This window comes from Mandrillus leucophaeus, unplaced genomic scaffold (genome assembly GCF_000951045.1).
Source record: "Mandrillus leucophaeus isolate KB7577 unplaced genomic scaffold, Mleu.le_1.0 Scaffold125, whole genome shotgun sequence".
In the NCBI taxonomy this organism is placed as follows: Eukaryota; Metazoa; Chordata; class Mammalia; order Primates; family Cercopithecidae; genus Mandrillus; species Mandrillus leucophaeus.
This window is the reverse complement of record NW_012100876.1, coordinates 1,595,719-1,617,109: the sequence shown is the minus strand read 5'-3', so window position 1 is coordinate 1,617,109 and position 21,391 is coordinate 1,595,719. Positions and strand designations below refer to the sequence as shown.

General features: G+C 51.9%; 1 protein-coding gene across 4 annotated transcripts in view; it reads left to right on the top strand.

Annotated features, from left to right (window-relative positions):
• Window positions 1–21,391, top strand: part of SLC12A3 (solute carrier family 12 (sodium/chloride transporter), member 3) — a 55,518-nt gene that overhangs the window by 17,788 nt on the left and 16,339 nt on the right. For 2 of the 4 annotated variants that reach the window (XM_011971868.1, XM_011971867.1), the window contains exons 15-25: window positions 808–907; window positions 1,896–2,007; window positions 2,386–2,526; window positions 3,356–3,462; window positions 5,377–5,459; window positions 7,844–7,921; window positions 8,711–8,812; window positions 10,261–10,372; window positions 15,596–15,682; window positions 18,425–18,560; window positions 20,479–20,546. In XM_011971868.1, coding sequence (XP_011827258.1) covers window positions 808–907; window positions 1,896–2,007; window positions 2,386–2,526; window positions 3,356–3,462; window positions 5,377–5,459; window positions 7,844–7,921; window positions 8,711–8,812; window positions 10,261–10,372; window positions 15,596–15,682; window positions 18,425–18,560; window positions 20,479–20,546 — 1,126 coding nt within the window. The remainder of the gene's footprint in view (window positions 1–807; window positions 908–1,895; window positions 2,008–2,385; window positions 2,527–3,355; window positions 3,463–5,376; window positions 5,460–7,843; window positions 7,922–8,710; window positions 8,813–10,260; window positions 10,373–15,595; window positions 15,683–18,424; window positions 18,561–20,478; window positions 20,547–21,391) is intronic. The other 2 variants (XM_011971869.1, XM_011971870.1) reach the window with 1 other exon arrangement.

The following is a 21,391-nucleotide window of genomic DNA, read 5'->3' as shown; positions in this document are numbered from 1 at the left end:
AGTGAGCTTCCAGGGCCTACGTTGGCCTCTTCCCTAGGGCTGTCCCCCAAGAGGGGTCAGCAGGCTGCTGTGCACACCTAGGCCTCAGGGGTGGCCAAGGGCTGGCTGTGTGGATGGCAGGCAGACAAATCTTGGACTCTGAGCAAGGTCTCTACTTGTCTGCAGGCAGGGACCCTGGGGTGGCAGCAGCCTAAGGACAGGAAACAGGGCTCTGAAAAAGCCTGGGATTCTAAGTCTCAACCTGGGCTTCTAGGCAATCATGAAGGTTTGGCAAGGCAGGAGGATATCGTGTGGAGCTTGATGTATAACTTTTTTGAGGGGGGACTGGGGGGCAGAATCTCATTCTGTCACCCAGGCTGGAGTGCAGTGGCACAGTCTCCGCTCACTGCAACCTCCACCTCCCGGGTTCAAGCAATTCTCCTGCCTCAGCCTCCTGAGTAGCTGGGATTACAGGTGTGTGCCACCACACCTGGCTAACTTTTGTATTTTAGTAGAGATGGGGTTTCACCATATTGGCCAGGCTGGTCTCAAACTGCTGACCTCAGGTGATCCGCCCACCTCAGCCTCCCAAAGTGCTGGGATTACAGGTGTGAGCCACCGTGCCTGGCCTTGATGTGTAATTTTTCAACGTGCAGCCACACGGTCTGCAGGCCTCCACCCTATAGGCTGCCCACCCCAGGTAGCCCTGCTCCCATGGGTGCCCAGTGCCTTGAGAAGGCCAACATTGCCTCCATCCCTCCACATGTCTGGTTTCTTCTACTGATTCCTAACACTGCTCTCACCACTGCTGCTCCCTTGCTCCCCCAGAGGTAAATTGGGGCTCCTCGGTACAGGCCGGCTCCTACAACCTGGCCCTGAGCTACTCAGTGGGCCTCAATGAGGTGGAAGACCACATCAAGAACTACCGGTGAGCAGAGCTGCCGGGACCCACCTGGGACCCCGGGGCCGGTGATGGCTCCACCCTGGGAGTTTCCAAGCCCAGACCTGTCACCTGACCCAGGCAGACCCAGGGTGTGTGCAGCCTCCACTGAGAGAGGGAACAGAGGTGGAGGAGCCACCCAGCCGCCATGAGACAGGGGTGGGCATATCCTGATGGGGACCAAGCAAGTCAAGGGGCCTCTCCATGCCTCAGTTTCCACAGTGGAAATGTGCTTTGTTGTCGAGGTGATTGTTGCTGCAGCTCCCATCACAGTATCCCCGGAACCAATGGTGACGAACCTCCCCTGGGCACCGTACCTTCAAAGCCGATTCCCCTCTTTGTCGAGGAGGATTATGCACCTGCCATCCCCTTCCCACCAGATCCTAATAATTATTGGCAATATCTATTTTTGTCATGCTTACCATGAGCCAGGTGCTTGCAAAGTGTCTTACACAGCCTTACAAGAACCGGCTGAGGTCCAGGAAATTACTAACCCAGTCATGGACAAGAACACTGAGGCACAGAGAGGTTAAGTAACTGGCCCCAGGTCACACAGCTGATGAGTGGCCGATTAAGTCTGGCTCCAGTTGACTCAGGTCATGGCCCTTGACCACTGTCATCTGCTGCCTCTTGAGTAACCTGCCTGGGTAACTGATGAGTTTGTAAGTGACGGACTTCCTCACTCCCAGGCTTTGTTCTTTCCCCCACCATGCTGGGCTAGGCAGGGCAGGGGAGAAGCATGGGGGGTAGCATTTGGTGGCCTGAGCAGGAAGGACCAGGGAGACTAGTGTGGAGGTCACCAAAAGAGTCGGAAGAGCCCCAAAAGTCACCCTGGATTTATAGGCAGGAAGCCAAGGCCCCAGGCATGTAGGGTCATGCTGGTGGCCACACCGCCATTCAGGGAGCCTGGGAGGTGCCTTTCGCACCCCATGGGCTCTCTCCTGATGGCTCCTGCTCTTTTCCCTTCCCTCCTCAGCCCCCAGTGCCTGGTGCTCACGGGGCCCCCCAACTTCCGCCCGGCCCTGGTGGACTTTGTGGGCACCTTCACCCGGAACCTCAGCCTGATGATCTGCGGCCATGTGCTCATCGTGAGTGGCCCCTGGAGGGGCGCAGGGCAGTACTCCTGGGGGAGCCGCCTGTGTGTGATGTCAACCCACAGAGTGGGGGCCGAGGGAATGCAGAGCAAGGGGTGCCCAGTCAGGCACCCCCATGGATCCCATTCTCTCCCCCTCCTGGCCCCTCTTGCTGGCTTCTCCCCCAGCTGCCCTGCCTCTTTTCTGCTCCCTCCCTCTGCCTTCCTCCCCGCTTTCTCCCCTACTCCTTGTGTTTCCCTTATCTGGGCAAAAGAAAAGGGCACTGTGGGTGCTGCCAAGTCCCTGGGGCAGCTTCCAGGGCAGGAGAGGGGCTGAATCTCAGGCTGGAGGGTGAAGGCAGCCAGTGATGTCCCCTGTCCCACCCACCCATAGGGACCCCACAAGCAGAGGATGCCTGAGCTCCAGCTCATCGCCAGCGGGCATACCAAGTGGCTGAACAAGAGGAAGATCAAGGCCTTCTACTCGGATGTCATTGCCGAGGACCTCCGCAAAGGTGTCCAGATCCTCATGCAGGTGCCGTGGACTGGGGGCTCCCCTACAGGACTTATGGATTGGTGACACAACCTGGAAGGCAGAAAGTCTTGGGGGCCCCTTTGCTTAAGCCTCTTTTGCTGCAGAAGGAGCCCCAACTTTTTTTTTTGAGACTTGTTTTGCTTGTCACCCAGGCTGGAGTGCGGTGGTGTGATCTCAGCTCACTGCAACAACCTCTGCCTCCCAGGTTCAAGTGAATCTCCTGCCTCAACCTCCTGAGTAGCTGGGATTACAGGCACCCGCCACCATGCCCGGCTAATTTTTTTGTGTTTTTAGTAGAGACGGGGTTTCACCATGTTGGCCAGGCTGGTCTGAAACTCCTGACCTCGGGTGATCCACCTGCTTCGGCTTCCCGGAGTGCTGGGTTTACAGGCATGAGCCACCATGCCTGATGAGAGCCCCAGCTTTCTTGTGTCTCCAGATGTGCTGATTCTGGGCGCTTTTTCGGAATGCCCAGGACCTGGGAAACTGACCTGGAAGCCTGTGGGGGCTGGTGTCACCTTGGCCAATTCTAACTTTCGGGGGCCCTGGGAGGGATGTAGGAACTAGAATCGAGGATTCTGGAATTCAGATATTTCCTCCCATCAGCCATCTTTCTCCCAATAAAGTTTTGTTTTGTGCAAAACAAATTTTTTTAAGATTGCATATATATATGTGTGTGTGTATGTGTGTGTGTGTATATATATATATATATTTTTTTTTTTGAGAATCAGCACATCTGGAGACATAAGAAAGCTGGGGCCTCTGGCCAGGTGGATCACCAACTCTGCCCCTCTGATGGGTTCCCCATCTCACCCCTATCCCCTGGCAGGCCTCAGGTCTCGGGAGAATGAAGCCCAACATTCTGGTGGTCGGATTCAAGAAGAACTGGCAGTCGGCCCACCCAGCCACAGTGGAAGACTACATTGGCATCCTCCAGTGAGTCAGGGGAGAGGAAGGGGCTTGGGATCTGTTAATTTGGGCCACTGGGCCTTGAGAAGTGGAAAAGAAGTAGTGGGTGCTTAAAAAGTTGAGTCCTGCTGGCAAAGTGACTGGCATCTGTAGTCCCAGCTACATGGAAGGCTGAGGCAGGAAGCTCACTTGAGCCCAGGAGTTGGAGGCTGCAGTGAGCGAAGATCACATTGCTGCACTCTAGCCTAGGTGAAAGAGCAAGACCCTGTCTTTGAAAAAGAAGTTGAGTCCATTTGCTCAAAGCTAAAGAAGAAACAGGCTGAGGCTGAAGATGCCCGTCTCTGACCTATGAGTCACGGACACCAAAGCCAGCTGGGGCCAGGCAGGTAGCACCATGAGTGAAGCGGGCCAGGCATGGGGTGATAGGGAGCAGTGGAGACGGTGGCAACCCAGTGAGAGTGGCTCTTACTTGACTCGTGTCCATGCAGGATGGGCTCTAGTGCCCATGCGGAAACGTGGGCCCAATGTTGCCAGATCTTTTAATTTTTCAGAGGAACTACAAACGTGAGTTTTTAGGTGAGAACCCCATGCCTCCCTGTGGCCTCCAGAAGGTGCACAGGGAACCAGTTAAGAACTCTGAGGCGGTGCCCCTGAACAGGGAAGTGAAACCAGGCCCTGAGGACCGAACTCCCTGGGGACTTCAGGGCTGACTCCAAACTCTTATCAGCACTTGCTGTGTGAGGTCCAGAGATGCCTGCCTGAGTGGCTTTTCTGTGTTGATGTCGTTGTTTGTGGTATCACTGAACAACACGAAGCTGAGGGCTGGGGCCCTGGGACCTGCTTCCAGGTATGCTGTTAGCCAGCTGTAGGACTCAGAGCAATCCTCTCAGCTGCTGCTAATAGAATTATAGCAGCAACTGATAGAATACCTGATCTCCAGCCTCTCTCCACCTCCAACATTCCAAACCTTCAAAAAGCAGGGCCTGAAAGGTCCTTTACCAGTGATATGTGATCTAAGGAGCCCAGGAAGGGCAATGCACAACCCATTGGCCCAAACCACAGTGGTGGGTGGGCTCTTGGGCACTGTGTCAATCAGGCAGTACATACATCTTTGGAACAAGAGTCTTCCAGACACCTTTAATTTTTTAAATTTATTTTATTATTTTTATTTTTGAGGCAGAGTCTCGTTCTGTTGCCCAGGCTGGAGTGCAATGGTGCGATCTTGGCTCACCACAACCTCTGCCTCCCAGGTTCAAGTGATTCTCTCGCCTCAGCCTTCGGAGTAGCTGGGATTACAGGTGCACTCCACCACGCCCAGCTAATTTTTGTATTTTTTAGTAGAAATGGGGTTTCGCCATGTTGGCCAGGCTGGTCTCGAACTCCTGACCTCAGGTGATCCGCCTGCCTTGATCTCCCAAAGTGCTGGGATTACAGGCATAAGCCACTGCTCCCGGCCTCCAGACATCTTTATAGACAGCCTATTGCAGGAGTAAAGCTTTTCTCATGGGCATGTCTGTCCTTTGGTCTACAGTCTCAGCCATATGATTCTAATCCCAGCTGCTCACTCCCTTAGCTATGTGATCATGGGCAAGTTACTCTCCAAAACTCAGTTTTTGCATCCATAGAATGGAGGTAATAATTACCATCCCCACCTCCAAGGGGCAGAGTTGGGAGGAATTATCCAAATGTATCAGGAGGACAGGGCTGACTTGGTTCCCCTGAGTACCGGATCTGCAGGATCCACAGTGCCACAGACTGTAGAGCTGAAGGAGTCCTGGGGTGCTCTCCAATTCTGCCTGTACAGTATACAGATGGGGAAACTGAGGCCCAGAGAACAGAAAGGGTGTGGTAGGAGGCAGAACCAACTCTAGGCATCTGGTCTCCTGGGTGCCAGGTCACCTCCCACGGGGAGAAGCTGGACCTCATCTCCTCTCTTTCCAGCGATGCCTTTGATTTCAACTATGGTGTGTGTGTCATGAGGATGCGGGAGGGACTCAATGTGTCCAAGATGATGCAGGCACACAGTGAGTACATGCCCTGCCCACTCCCAGAAAGTTCTAGAACCTTTTTTTTTTTTAATGGCAGAGGGAAAAATGAGTAAGAAATAAAAGGTTACAGACTCATAGAAAGTCACCTCTTTTTTTTTTTTTTTTTTGAGACAGAGTCTCCCTCTGTTGCCCAGGCTGGAGTGCAGTGGGGCGATCTCAGCTCACTGCAAGCTCCACCTTCCAGGTTCACGCCATTCTCCTGCCTCAGCCTCCCCAGTAGCTGGGACTACAGGTGCCCGCCACCACGCCTGGCTAATTTTTTGTATTTTTAGTAGAGACAGGGTTTCACCGTGTTAGCCAGAATGGTCTCGGTCTCCTGACCTCGTGATCTGCCCGCCTCTTAATGGTCCATTAGAGCCCATAAGGTTTCCCAGAAAGAGAAGGCAACTCGTTCAAGGTCATGCTTCCCAGCTGGGGCAGAGCCAGGACTGGAACTCAGAGTTCCCCGAATCACAATCGGGTCAGGGCAAAAGGATCTACTATAGGCCAGACATGGTGGTTCACACCTGTAATCCCAGCACTTTGGGAGGCCAAGGCGGGTGGATCACCTGAGGTCAGGAGTTCACGACCAACCGAGCCAACATGACGAAACCCTCTCACTACTAAAAATACAAAAATTAGCTGGGCATAGGGTTGGTGCACACCTATAACCCCAGCTACTTGGGAGGCTGAGGCAGGAGAATCACTTGAACCCAGGAAGTGGATGTTGCAGTGAGCCGAGATCGCGCCATTGCACTCCAGCCTGGGTGACAAGAGCAAGACTCCATCTCAGAAAAAAAAAAAATGGGATGTAATAGAAAACCAGGAAAGAGGGGAGAGGAAAATGCCTGCAGGAATATGCTGGAATATGAAAATACATAATGACCGGGAAAAAAAATCATGCTATGGATATTATGAGACCAATCTCCCCAGTGGAATAAAATAAAGTACTTGAACAGCTGCCATATTAGCATCTGTTTGTCCATAGCATCATCCAGTTAATAGAAAGACATAATTCCCACTCCTCACTCAATATATAGATGGAAGTGTTTTTTATGGTAAATAAAATTAGATTTGCAATAAGACAAAAGTAATGATTCAGGACTTGGTTAATGTTAAGTTTAAATGTACATATCATATTGAGAATTTTCTTTGAATGTATAACAAAACAAAGTGCTACTGAGCGAACATTATTGTAATGTAGTAAAGCACAATGTAAATTCCTTGAGGTCAGCAAAAAAAAAAAAAAAAAAAAGAAAAGAAAAGAAATAATGACCATGGGAACTGGGCATTTTGGTCCACTGAATAGGGATGTGTTTTGCATTTTAAAGTCATATATGACTGCAGACTCTGAATTAAAAAATATTTAGAGAGGCTGGGTGTGGTGGCTCGTGTCTGTAATCTCAGTACTTTGGGAGACAGAGGCAGGTGGATCGCTTGAGTCTAGGAGTTCAAGACCAGACTAGGTGACATGGCAAGACCCCGTCTCTACTAAAAATAAAAAATTAACCAGGTGTGGTGGCACATGCCTGGAGTCCCAGCTACTTGGGAAGCTGAGGTGGGAGGATAGCTTGAGCCCAGGAGTTTGAGGCTGCAGTGAGCCATGACTGTACCACTGCACTCCAGCCTGGGTGACAGAGAAAGACTCTGTCTCAAAAAACAAAAACCAAACAAACAAAAAAAGGAAATATCTAGAGGTGTGAAAGCAATAACGTTTATGGCAACAAATGGGAGGCAGTGCTGGAGAGACTGGGAGCTTGCAGTCCGCGTCTCTTGCAGCCAGGGGCTGGGTCCATTCATTAGTGCCGTTGCTGAGTGCATGCCTGGCACACAGCAGCTGGTCAATAACTATTTATGCAACCACTATTTACAGAGCAGTAACTCTGCTCCTGACCAACGCTGCTCTTGGTGCTGGGGTTACAGGCACGGCAAAGCCAAAAAGCCTCTGCTCTTGAGAAGCTGACACTCCAGAGGGAAAAGCAGACGCTTCCCAGTGGGCCCATAAGTCATCTCAGATCATGAGCATGTCTTGAGAAAACGGGTGCAGGGCGTAGTGGCCAGGGAAGGCCTCCTTCAGGAGGGGGCCTCTTGCTGAGGAGGCCAAGGCTAGGGAAAGTATGTTACAGCTCGGGGCGCACCCACCACCATGGCCCAAAGTGGGGATGTACTTGGCCTGTTTGACAGGCCAGGCATGACTGGAGTGTGAGGAGCTGGGCAGGAGGCAGGTCAGAGGGAAGCCAGGGCAAGGTGCAGTGGGGCCGTGGAGGCCAGGCGGGGCCTTGGGACTTTCTTCCTGGCATTAAGGGAACCCTGTCAAGGAGGAACCCATGGTGCCCTCAGACAAGGAGAGCCTGTGAACAAAGCCGCCTCTTCTTTTGCAGTTAACCCCGTGTTTGACCCAGCGGAGGACGGGAAGGAAGCCAGCGCCAGAGGTGCCAGGCCATCAGTCTCTGGCCCTTGTCAGTGTTCCCACTCAGAGCTCAGGGCGCTCTCATCCTGTGGGGCAGCTAGGGGTGGGCCACCTGGGAACTTGGTCGAGGAAGGTGGTTTTTTCTTGTGACAGTGGTGCCTGAGTAACTGGAGTTGGGAACTGGAGGGGCTTGGCCATGTCAAAGATTGCCAGCAGCCAGGCGCAGTGGCTCACACCTGTAATCCCAGCGCTGTGGGAAGCTGAGGCAGGAATTCCAGGCTGCAGTGAGCTGTGACCACACCACTACATGCCAGCCTGGGTGACAGAGTGAGACCCTGTCTCAAAAAAGGAAAAAAGATTGCCAGGAGGTGGAATTCAGGGTCAGAGAATGACGGGGACCCACCTAGCAGGCTCTGGGGCCCTTGTCCCACCCCTGCCAAGGCCCCTCTAGCCATGCAGGGTGGGGCAGGATTTTCCTTCGTCCTCTCCCCACATCACCCCGGGAGGCAGGGGGCCTGCAGTGCAGGCAGGAGGGCTCCTATGGGCATTTGTGAAGGGCGCAGGGAGGTGTTTAAGGGAATGGAGAGTGCATTTCCCTACCTACCCAGAGGGCTCTGGGACTGCCTCCACCCCCAGTACTCACCAGAATCCCAGGAGAGAGAAGCTGAGAGCAGGTCAGGGGCACATCACAGCACTGAGCGTCCTGGGCCCTGGTTCCTGTTCCACCTGCCAGAGAACCCGTGTTCAGCATCAGAAGGGGTGTTGGTGGGGCCCTGGGCCAGGCCTGCCAGGATGCATGGCAGCTGGCTCTGCTCTGACCCGTCCCCACCTCCTGCAGTGGATCCCAAGGCCCTGGTGCAGGAGGAGCAGGCCACCACTGTCTTCCAGTCGGAGCAAGGCAAGAAGACCATCGACATCTACTGGCTCTTTGACGACGGAGGTCAGTGCCCCCCTTGGATCAGCCCCCCTGCCCGGCGGGGGTGGGGTGGGGGTGGTCTTCCTTCCCTTCCCTTCCTGGCCTGCACTCAAAGGGGACAGGGGCTCCTGGGCCCACCAGTGAGCTCAGGGGAGCCTGGAGGGACCCCTCTGTCTGGCGTCTAGTTTTTTGGTTATAAAATGGGAAACTTCGAGAGAAGAACTGAAGTCGCCATAAGATGGAATCTTCTGACTGGATGGCCCTTAGGGGCACAGGCAGGTGATATAAATGGGGAAATGGGCGGTGCCCAGGAAGGCTGGAGGAATATTTTTCACTTCACAATGAAAAATTTCCCATTAAAAAAAAAAAAAGTGACTTTGAGCTTTATTCCTGCTACCTTTGATAGAGTCACAGAAAGAAAGAAAATATCTTTGCTCCAATGGAACGAATCCTATTAATAATTGCCAAAATAGGCTGAGCACTTACTACCTGCCTGACAGGGAATTCCCTACCTAATGCAGTCCCCAGGTAGGAGCTGTCATGATTAACTCCCCTTTATAAATAAGGAAACTGAGGCACAGAGGATTACAAGGTGATATGTGACAACTAGTCCTTGGTCTTGTGTGGAGAGACAACAGAGAGGGCTGAGGGCTCCCACATGCTGGTCAAATATTCACTCTTCAAGAACTGCCAATGACCTGGATTCCTCGATTTTTATGGGAAACTCCTCAATTATGAAATGACAACTTTTTTTTTTTTAATTCTTTTTGAGATGGAGTCTCGCTTTGTCACCCAGGCTGGAGTGCAGTGGCGTGATGTCAGCTCACTGCAACCTTCGCCTCCCGGGTTCAAGCAATTCTCCTGCCTCAGCCTCCCGAGTAGCTGGGACTACAGGCACCTGCCACCATGCCCAGCTAATTTTTATATTTATTTATTTATTTATTTATTTATTTATTTAGATGGCGTCTCACTCTGTCGCCCAGGCTGGAGTGCAATGGTGGGATCTTGGCTCACTGCAACCTCTGCCTCGTGGGTTCAAGCAATTCTCCTGCCTCTGCCTCCTGAGTAGCTGGGATTACAGGCGTGCACCATCAGGCCTGGCTAATTTTTTGTGTTTTTAGTAGAGAGAGGGTTTTACGATGTTGGATGTTGGCCAGGCTGGTCTCGAACTCCTGACCTTAGGTGATCTGCCTGCCTTGGCCTCCCAAAGTGCTGGGATTATAGGCATGAGCCACAGCGCCCGGACGCCAGCTTGTGTATTTAAATACACTGCACAAGCACAAATAAACCCTACCCCACAGAGCACCATGTGCAACTTGGGTTTAGTCAGGCTTGTTCATTATACAGATAGGTCGACTGAGGTCCAGCGAGGAGAGGAAGGGGTTTGCTAATGGCAGAGCGGGGCAGGAACCCACATAGTGCTCTGTCCTGAGTGTATTCTTGTCATGACTCACGGGGACTCTCCTTGCCAGGCCTCACCCTCCTCATTCCGTATCTCCTTGGCCGCAAGAAGAGGTGGAGCAAATGTAAGATCCGTGTGTTCGTAGGCGGCCAGATTAACAGAATGGACCAGCAGAGAAAGGCGTAAGTGCGGAGGGCTGGCCCCGGGCGACTGCAGGAACCAGTGCCATCTTAGCTCCACCCAGGACTGTTCCCCTGCCCCGATCCTCTGCCACCGCCCCCAGGTGGGCTCTGAGATTGTCCCAAAGCCCAGGGCCAGCTCTCTCCAGGCCATGGCAATGGGCAGGAGCAGGAGCAGGTTTCTCTCCATTCCAGAAGTTGCTCTGGTTTTCTGCCCACTTCAGTAAAATGCAGACGCCCTAGGCTTTGCTAGACAGGGAGGGGAGTTAGGTTGTAAAGTCACAAATCTCTGGGTTTGGACAACAAGAAGCATAAAAATAAGAAAGCAAAGGAATCTATTTTTTAAATTGAAAGTTAAAAAAAGGCAAGAAAAATTGAAAAAAAAAGATAAAAAAGAAAAACTAAAAACAAATCTCCAGGAGGAACTTGTATGAAATGAAGGATGGGCTGGGCCAAGGCAGTTGGATCGAGACCAGCCTGGGTGACATGGCAAAATCCTGTCTCTATATTTTAAATTTTTACATATTTTAATATTTTTTTTTTCTTTTGAGACGGATTCTCACTCTGTCACCCAGGCTGGAGTGCAGTGACCTGCTCTCGGCTCATTGCATCCTCCGTCCCCTGGGTTCAAGCAATTCTCCTGCCTCAGCCTCCCTAGTAACCGGGATTAGAGGCATGTGCTACCATGCCTAGATAATTTTTTTTTGTATTTTTAGTAGAGACAGGGTTTCACCATGTTGGCTAGGCCAGTCTTGAACTCCTGACCTCAAGTAATCCGCCCACCTTGGCCTCCTAAAGTGCTGGAATTACAGGTGTGAGCCACTGTGCCTGGCCAATATTTTAAATTTTTATATAAATATTTTACATGCATTAAAAAATTTAAATATATATAATTTTTTGAAACAAGGAAATGAAGGATGGAGAACACGTCTCCTCCTGAGAAATGAAGTAGGGGCTAGAATCCTTTAGGGCAGCAGTCCCCACCCCTTTTGGCACCAGGGACTGGTTTCGTGGAAGACAATTTTTCCACAGACTAGGGAGAGAGTGGTGGTTTTGGGATGATTCAAGCTCGTTACATTTATTGTGCACTTTCTTTCTATTATGATTACATGGTAATATATAATTAAAAAATTATACAACTCACCATAATGTAGAATCGGGGGAGCCCTGAGCTTGTTTTCCTGCAACTAGATAGTTCCATCTGGGGGTGATTGGAGACAGTGACAGATCATCAGGAGGGTTCTTGGCCCTCTAAGATCCTGCAAGAGGGTTCATGGCCCTCTAAGAGTCTAATGCCACTGCTGATCTGACAGGAGACAGAGCTCAGATGGTAAAGCAAGCAATGAGGAGTGGCTGTAAGTACAGATGAAGCTTCGTTCACTGCCATGCACCTGGTTCCTAACAGGCCATGGCTGATACCTTTTGGCAGCCCTGGGGGTCAGGGGCCCCTGCTTTAAGGCAATGTCCCCAATGCATGGGATGCAGGCTCTGGTGAGACAAGAGGTGACTTTAGTGGCCAGGGATTGAGGCAACAAATACCACTGAGTCTTTTGGTGAGAAGTCCTTTTAATTCTCCTCTAATTCTGGGGCTGATTCTGCAGAAGGTCCTGGTTTAGCCTTGGCCTGTCCTTCCCTTTGGTAACCTGTGCTTGTCTCCCTGAGCAAGAGGAGTAGGCTGCACACATGGGCTTGGCAGGCAATGGCATCTGGCCAGAACTTAGTGACCCTGGTTTATCAACATGGGTTTTATTGGTCACCTCTTCCTGGCAAGAGGTGCTGGTTTTCTGTTTAAAACTGTGATGTTTTAAATCCACTGGGCACAGTGGTTCTGCCTGTAAATCCTGGCACTCTGGTAGCAGGCCAAGGCAGGGGATTGCTTGAAGCCAAGAGTTTGAGACCAGGCTGGGCAACATAGTGAAAGCCTGTCTCTACCAAAAAACTTAAAAAAAAATTAACTGAATGGTGGCATGTGCCCGTAGTCCTAGCTACTTGAGGCTGAGGCAGGAAGATCACTGAGCCCAGATCAAGGCTGCAGTGAGCTATGATTGCACCACTGCACTCTAGCCTGGGTGACAGAACAGATACTGTCTCTATTTTTTAATAATAAAAATAAAGTAAAATTTAAACAAATAAATAAACTCATGATATAAAATTTCCCTTTGAAATGTATCTAAGTTTGGGCCAGGCGTGGTGGCTTATGCCTGCAATCTCAGCACTTTGGGAGGCCGAGGTGGACGAATCACCTGAGGTCAGGAGTTCAAGACCAACCTGACCAATATGGTGAAACCCCACTTCTACTAAAAATACAAAAATTAGCTTGGCATGGTGGCATGTGCCTGCAGTCCCAGCTACTCAGGAGGCTGAGACAGGAGGATTAGTTGAACCCAGGAGGTGAAGGTTGCAGTGAGCCAAGATTGCGCCACTGTACTCCACCCTGGGCGACAGAGCAAGACTCCATCTCAAAAAAAAAAAAAGTGTCTAACTCAGAATGTGAGTTGATTTAAACAGAAAAGGAAGTAAATAGTAAGGCAGGTGGCACACAAGTGTGGAGTTGACAGGTGTCGGCAGGTGGAATCGGGCAGCTGCTGCTTTGAGCAAGGTCAGGTGAGGTGGGAGATGGTAGGCTGGAGGTCGGCTGAAGGGTGCAGACAGATGGGGCGGTTTGCCCAAAGTCATCCAGTTAATTAGCCGAAGAGAAGAACCCCTACCCGGTCGCTAGTGTCCTTTGCAACTATCCTGGCTGTGATGCCCCAGGGTCATAGTAGGAGGGGATCTCCCGGCCCACACCACCCGGTCCTATGCCAGGATGGCCTCCCATGCTCCATTCTCTAGTCACCCGCAGGTGAGTTAAGGGAAACCCAGCAATCTATTGCTTTCTCCTCACCCCCACTAAGAACTTCTCCCGGGAAAGCCCCTTTTCAGCAATGCTAAGGAAAGTGTTGCCTAGGAAAAGCAGCATTTGACTTCTCTGTGATCTCCAAAAAGTAAATAAGATACGAGATTGCTCTGCAGTCTCTGCTTCCTGTGCTGGCTCTGAATGGAAGCTGGGTTCAGTAGGTTTGGTATAGCTCAAAGCTATGGCAGCCTGGGTCAACAGCATGCCCTTGGCGGGAGGGTTATGTAACCCTTCCTCTGCCTCCCTCTGTCCCTTGATGGGCCACATTCTCTGCTCTCTACATAATCCTGGGGCAGATCTATGCTGCCCTTGCCTAGGCACAGCCCAGGCCTGCCAGCCTCCACTGCTACTGCACACCAAGCAAATCTGCCCACGGCTGTGCTTTCAAAATTTCACTCCCCAAGATCAGGGACCAGCAGCGGCTTGACTGCTAGGCCCCAGCCTGGTCCTCCAGGCTTGTCTCCCATTTCTTCCTCTCTCCCAGCACACTCCGTGCATCCCAGCCAGCTCCTCACTGCCCTGTTTCACCCCCTGCACCCTGATGCTTTCCCTCATTTTGACTGTTCCCCACCAACCAGTCCAGTGGTCCCTAACCAGGCTGGCACATCGGAATCACATGGGGCATTGCCAAAACCACGTCCTTCCCCGGGCTTCTGACTCAATGGTGGGCAAGGGGGTGGGGGAGGGCTCAGGCAGGTGTATTTTTTTGTTTGTTGGTTTGTTTTTGTTTTGTTTTTTGAGACGGAGTCTCGCTCTGTCACCCAGGCTGGAGTGCAGTCGAGTGATCGCAGCTCACAGCAACCTCCGCCTCCTGGGTTCAAGTGATTCTCCTGCCTCAGCCTCCTGAGTAACTGGGACTACAGGTGCCTGTCACCACACCCGGCTAATTTTTTTTGTATTTTTAGTAGAGATGGGGTTTCACCATGTTAGTCAGGATGGTCTTGATCTCCTGACCTCATGATCCGCCCACCTTGGCCTCCCAAGGTGCAGGGATTACAAGTGTGAGCCACCATGCCCTGCCAGTTGTATTGTTTTTTGTTTGTTTGTTTTGAGATGGAGTCTCGCTCTGTTGCCCAGGCTGGAATGCAATGGCACAATCTCAGCTCACTGCAACATCCACCTCCCAAGTTCAAACAATTCTCCTACCTCAGCCTCTCAAGTATCTGGAATTTTAGGTGCATGCCACCACACCTGGCTAGTTTTTGTATCTTTAGTAGAGATGGCATTTTGTCATGATGGCCAGGCTGGTCTCGAACTCTTGACCTCAGGTGATCCATCTGCCTCAGCAGATGTGTATTCTCAGGTGTAATCTCAGCACCCAAAGTGCTGGGATTACAGGCTGAGCCACCGCGCTCAGCAGGTATATTGTTTTGAAGGCTCCTTGGGTGATTTCAGTGTAGACCCTCCCCTGCCCCACCCGCTTTGGCCTGTAACAGTCCTACCCCTCATTCACCATCCAGCCAGACTGCCACCTCTGCGAAGTCTTCTCTGATGGCTACACACCACAGTGGGCTTCTCCTTCCCTGTTAGATGCAAAGTCAGCGACGTCTGTCTTGCTACTCCTGGTTCTGTACCTAGTTTCTTGTGTGTTATCTTTGCTTCCTCAGCCACTCTAGAATTTCCTTTATTCAACTTTCCTATCCCTTAGACCTTTGTTACTCAAAGTGTTGTCTGTGGACCAGCAGCATTGCATCCCTGGGAGTGTATTACAAATGCAGAATCCCAGGCGCCATGCCAGAGCAGCTGAATCAGAATCAGCATGGTAACAAGATCCTCAGCAGCTGTGTAGACATGTGAAAATTTGGGGTGCACTGGTACAGAGATGGCCACCAGATACTTGGGAAAGTCTGGTCAATTACTTTTCCGTTTCACTTGTCATCATCTACCCCATTTTATGGGTATTCATTTCCTGTCTGCCCCTACCCCTATGTTCCACAAAGGCAGGCTTTAATCTGTTTTCCTCACTGCTATGTAGTCAGTAGGTGCTCAGTAAAAATGAGTTGAATGAATGAATAAATTTTTAAAATTCTCAGGCTGGCCATGGTGGCTCCTGCCTATAATGCCAGCACTTTGGGAGACCGAGGCAGGATCATCTGAGGCCAACATGGCGAAACCCTGTCTCTACTAAAAGTACAAAAATTAGCCAAGCACGGTGGCACACATCTGTAATGCCAACTACTTGGGAGGCTGGGGCATAAGAATCGCTTGAACCTGGGAGGCAGAGGTGGCAGTGAACCGAGATTGCACCACTGCACTCCAGCCTGGGAGACAGAGCAAAACTCTGCCTCAAGAAAATGTAATAACAATAAACCTCTCCATGTGTCCTCCAGGATCATTTCTCTGCTGAGCAAGTTCCGACTGGGATTCCATGAAGTCCACATCCTCCCTGACATCAACCAGAACCCTCGGGCTGAGCAGTAAGTTCTGTTTTGGGGCTTCCAGGCAGAAGGGCCAGCTGTATGCCTGAAGACCCCTCTGCCGGTTGCCCCCTTTTTCCTGGATAAGCTGGGAGCAAGGGGCTCTCCTCCAAGCCCTCCCTAGATGTGTCAGAGGGCACAACTTCTGCAGTGGCTGTGGCCGGGGTATGTCCCCTCCCTGGGGCTGAGGGGACCCTGGGCAAGGTGGCTGCAGCCCCTGACGTTGTGTTAACACATTGGTGCTGGGAGTGGGGAAATAGTGAGTGACCTGGGCAACAGCTTCCTTCCTCCTTCCACGCGAGGGCAAGAGCACAGACTTTAAGCAAACCCCTGTGTGAATTTGTAGCAATGACCAATGGTAGGTTCAGCAGGGGCTGTTTGCTTTCCAAATGGTATAACTTCATCTTCTTCAAATAAGACACTTACAAACGGGATTTGCATTTAGTCAATCAGTGTACATGAGGTTTTCCAGGACTCTCTCCTCACTAAAGTATGTCTCCTCCTGACCTCCTAGCCCTAACTTTTCTCTTATATATCCCAGCCATAATGATGTCCCCCATGGACAGGGAAGGAAATCAAGACAAGCAGAAAGGAGCTATGTAATAGTGATGGATACATTGGCTCCAACCATTTGTTAGGAGCTGTGCTCGGTGCTGCAGAGGCAGAGATGAGGAATCTGCAGCCCCATCCTCCAAGCATAGCTGCAGGCTGGTGCATGCCAAGGGCAGTCGCAATGCTGCAGAGACAGATCAGGGTGTCAAGGAGAGTAGGGTTGTCTCTGTTGGTGGAAAAGCAAAGCCTTGAGAAAGGCTGGCCTCGATGATCAAAAAGAGATGGGTGAGATCTTCCAGGCAGAAGAGACAGCAGGAGCAACATACGGACCCCATCTAGCATCTGATATTTATTTATTTATGAGACAGAATCTTGCTCTGTCACCCAGGCTGGAGTGCAATGGCACGATCTCAGCTCACAGCAACCTCTGCCTGCCAGGTTCAAGCGATTCTTCTGCCTCATCCTCCCGAGTAGCTGGGATAATGGTGCATGCCACTGTGCCCAGCTAAATTTGGTATTTTTGGTAGAGACGGGGTTTCACCATGTTGGCCAGGCTGGTCTCAAGCTCCTGACCTCAGGTGACCCACCCGCCTTGGCCTCCCAAAGTGCTGAGATTACAAGCGTGAGCCACCGCGCCCGGCCTAGCATCTTATTTTAAAAATCCCCTCCATTGACCTTTCATCTGCCTCCAGCTCCTGGACTATTTCTCTCCTTGGCACAGCCAGACTCCAGGATGTTTGCACTTTGTCGACGCCTGCTCCCCTCCCCTAATCTTCCCGCTCCCAACCCACTGCCCCCGCTGTCTGAGACCACTCTAGCCAGCATCATCAGTGACCTCCACGTTGCCACACCCACGGAGTTCATTTCTGTCCTCTCTCTCCACCTTTCAGCTGCACTTGACAGTGATCCTTCTTAAGATCGTGCTTCTTTTGGCTTCCAAGACACCCCCTCCGCTGGTTTCCTCCTGTATCAGGGGCCCTTCCTCCAGTTCCTCTGCTGGCTCTTCCTCCTTGACCTCACTTTCCCTTGCTGGCATCCTTGGGGTTCGGCCCTGACCCTCTTCCCTTCTCTCCCTTTACTCTGTCCCGGGAGAGCTCATCCATCCCTGTGGCTTCAGATAGCAGATGGCATCATCTGAATGCTCATCAGCCCTACATCTCTTTTTTTTTTTTTGAGGCAGAGTCTCACTCCATCACCCAGGTTGGAGTGCAGTAGTTCCATCTCAGCTCACTGCAACCTCCGTCTCTCAGGTTCAAGCGATTCTCCTGCCTCAGCCTCCTGAGTAGCTGGGATTACTGGAATGTGCCACCACACCTGGCTAATTTTTGTATTTTTAGTAGAGACAGGGTTTCATCATGTTGGCCAGGCTGGTCTTGAACTCCTGACCTCAAGTGATCCACCTGTGTTGGCCTCCCAAAGTGCTGGGATTACAGGTGTGAGCCACCGTGCCCGGCCCCAACCCTAAATCTCTGTCTTTAACGATGTGAATCACGTCGCACAAAAGACCCCCCAGCAGCTTCTGGTCTCACTTGGAGCAGATAGGGAAGCCCTTCCCGACTAGGCCCTCACTGCCTACCTGTCCTCACCTCCTCCCACCCTTCCCTGCACTCACCTCACTCCAGCACACGGGCTCCTTCACTGCTCCTCATATGAGCCAAACACACTCTGCCTCAGGGCCTCTGCACGTTCAGTTCTGTTCGCTTCAGCACCCCCTGTCCCGTGCACAGCTGGCTTTGCAAGGACAGACTTCCTTCAGGTCCCAGAAGGGCCTTCGCCACCCATTATTCTTTGTCCCAGTACTTGGTTGTCCGTTCATAAAGCTTCCACTTCACATTTATTTGCTACTTGCTTATTACCGTGGCTCCATGAGGACTGGGGACACAATCTGATTTGGTCACTGTTGTGTAAGATGGAGCCTGGTACAGAATCATGCTCTGTAAATACCTGCTGGATGGTCGGGTGGGTCGCAGGTCAGTGGTTGTGAGCAACTCGTGAAAGTCCAGTTGGATGCCAGACTCAGCCTTCAGAGCTGAATTCAACATGGAGACCACTTTGTAAATGGCACTGTCCGATGGGTTTCAGCCTGAAAATGGGAGCTGTGGCACCACTGCCAGCTCCCTGCAGGGACCTGGCACCCCTGGAGATGGGGTTATCATCTCAGCCGGCCTCAACCCACTCTCTTGTCCCCAGCACCAAGAGGTTTGAGGACATGATTGCACCCTTCCGTCTGAATGATGGCTTCAAGGATGAGGCCACTGTCAACGAGATGCGGCGGGACTGCCCCTGGAAGATCTCAGATGAGGAGATGAGGAAGAACAGAGTCAAGGTGCGGGAGAGGGGTGGGGGTGGGAAATACAACACATCACTGGGTCAGGGACGGGTGTCTCGCATGCCTTGAACTCCCCCAGCCCCTCCCTTCGATCCTCCACCCTGCCTTCCACTCTGGCCCCTGAGGGATCCTCAAACCACAGTCGCTTAGGCTGCTGAGTAACCTCCTAAGGTTACTCCACTGGCTGTGGAGCTCAGTGCTATACTTCACCTGGGAGCCTGGTCCTGCCAATCTTGAGTGAGCTCTGGCAGTGGGCATGACTGCCCAGAGTCCTCCTCCCTCTCCTCCCCACTTCCTCTATGCTGAGTGGAAGAGATTCCTGAGACTCATGGTGACGGCCAAGGTATAACCTGTCCTGTTAGGCCAGGCGTGGTGGCTCACCCCTGTAATCCTGGCACTTTGGGAGGCCGAGGCAGGTAGATCACTTGAGATCAGGAGTTCATGACCAGCCTGGCCAACATGATGAGACCCCATCTCTACTAAAAATACAAAAAAAAATTAGCTGGGCATGGTGGCAGGCGCTTGTAATCCCAGCTACTTGGGAGGCTGAGGCAGGAGAATCACTTGAACCTGGGAGGGAGAGGTTGCAGTGAGCCAAGATCGTGCCATTGCATTCCAACCTGGGCAACAGAGTGAGACTCCGTCTCGCAAAAAAAAAAAAAAAATTGTCCTGTGTGCCACCACAGCTGCCTGACCTTCCCTGCTTAGCCTCTATAGACCCTACCCTTGCCACAGCTCAGAGCCATGGTGCCCCTTCCTGGACAGCACCTTCAGAACTCTAAGGGCTAAGAGAGGGTGTGGCCTCCTCCTGTAGCCGTGCTGTGACCGTGTCAAGGTGGAGTGGGCTCTAGGAGTGCAGGCGATGGGGTCAGGGGGCGGGTCCCACTTCTACCCCCAGTGTCAATCATTCTCCACCACGAGAGATTTTACCCCCTGGGGGACATTTGGCAACCTCTGGAGACATTTTTGCTTGTCACAACTCGGGGGTGGGGGTTGCTACTGTCAGGCAGTGAGGAGAGACCTGGGATGCTGCCAAACATCCTACGATGTGCAGGACACTTCCCACAGCAAGGACTTGTGTGCCCCAAATAACTATAACTACAGTGCAAGGTCTAGAATCCCTTACCCAGGTGAACTCCCTTCCCCCTCGGTCTCCTGGTCTCCAGGATAAGGCATCCGTCCATGATCAGTGCCTGCGTGTCAATCATTTCTGAACAATTTGAGATAGGCCTTGGGTTGGAAGGAGTCTCCCACCCCCAACCCAGTCCCACTCAAGCTCTGGGGACTTCCCTAATCTGTCAGCCCTGAGACCCTGCCCCAGAGGGCCCACGCAGCCATCTGGCTCTTTGGAAAATGCTGAATAAAACTTCATGTTTGAAGGAGACCTTCCAATACTCTGTTACAGAAGAAGTGGGGCGACCTGTCTCTGCTCCTAGCTCACCTGTCTTTTCTAGAGTATTTTTCACGTACCAGGCCCTCTGCCGGGTGCTTTTCCATAAGTTGTCTCATTTGATCCTCCCCAAATTCCCCTGGAGAAGGTACCATCATACCCATTTTATAGATGAAGACAATGAAGGCCAGGGAGGCAACCTGACTTGTTCAAGTTCTCTCTGCTACGAAATGTGAGAGCTGAGATCTGAACCTAGTAAGGTGTTCTTTCTTCCTTCTACCCTGCTGGTTATGGCCATAAAGTCAGGCAAGGAAAAACCACGGAAGGCTTCTTGGTGGAGGTGAGCTTGGTGCTCCATTACTCTGAGAGTCCCCTTCTTCCTGGAGGAAGGAGAGTCTATACGAATTTATGAGGCAGGAGAGTCTACAAGTAAATCGTTAATCCAGTTGAAAATATTAACGAGGCCATGGACGTGGTGAAGGGTCGAGGATATGGGAAGTGACTACTCGACTTTCTCCCGCCCAGTCCCTTCGGCAGGTGAGGCTGAATGAGATTCTGCTGGATTACTCCCGAGACGCTGCTCTCATCGTCATGTAAGTAGTACCCGGCTGGTGGGAGGACCAGTCTGTCAAGAGTCAGGTGTCTCAGCTCTGGGAAGGGGCTCAGCGGGGGCACCACAGAGGACCCGAGCCTTCCCCTGGGAAGCAGAAGGGCCAAAGTTCCCATAAACGTAGCCCTGGTGATTCTCAGCACGTGGCTGGGTCTGAGCCCGGCCTATACCTGAGCTCCAGCTGGGAGAGGTCGAGGGCCTCACGTGTCCCAGGCATCAGTGACCGCCCCTTGTCATTGCTTTTTCCTGTTGGCTGCCTTCCTACCAAATTTCACTTCGCAAAGAGGGAACCCAGCTCTTTCCAGAGGGACATTGACTCCTGGTTGTTCAGGAATCACTTGGCCCTCCTTGGCTATCGGCCATTCCCAACTGATGTTGGTTCCAAGCCTGAGCAACAGAAACAGAGGCCTACCCCAGCCCTGGCTATTCCTACTGGACCCACGTCCAGTTCTGAGCCACCCCTGGGGTGTGTTAGCCAGGGCTGAGCAAGCAGAATGTGAGATGGAAGTGACAGCTATGCACCTAAGGTCTCAGGGTGGCTCTGCTCTCTCTGAGGCCTGTAAGAAGAACATGATCAGCCAGGCACAGTGGCTCACGCCTGTAATCCCAGCACTTTGGGAGGCTGAGGCAGGCGGATCACCTGAGGTCAGGAGGTCGAGACCAGCCTGACCAACATGGAGAAACCCTGTCTCTACTAAAAATACAAAATTAGCTGGGCGTGGTGGCACATACCTGTAATCCCAGCTACTCGAGAGACTGAGGCAGGAGAATTGCTTGAACCTGGGAGGCAGAAGTTGCGGTGAGCCAAGGTCGCACCATTTCACTCCA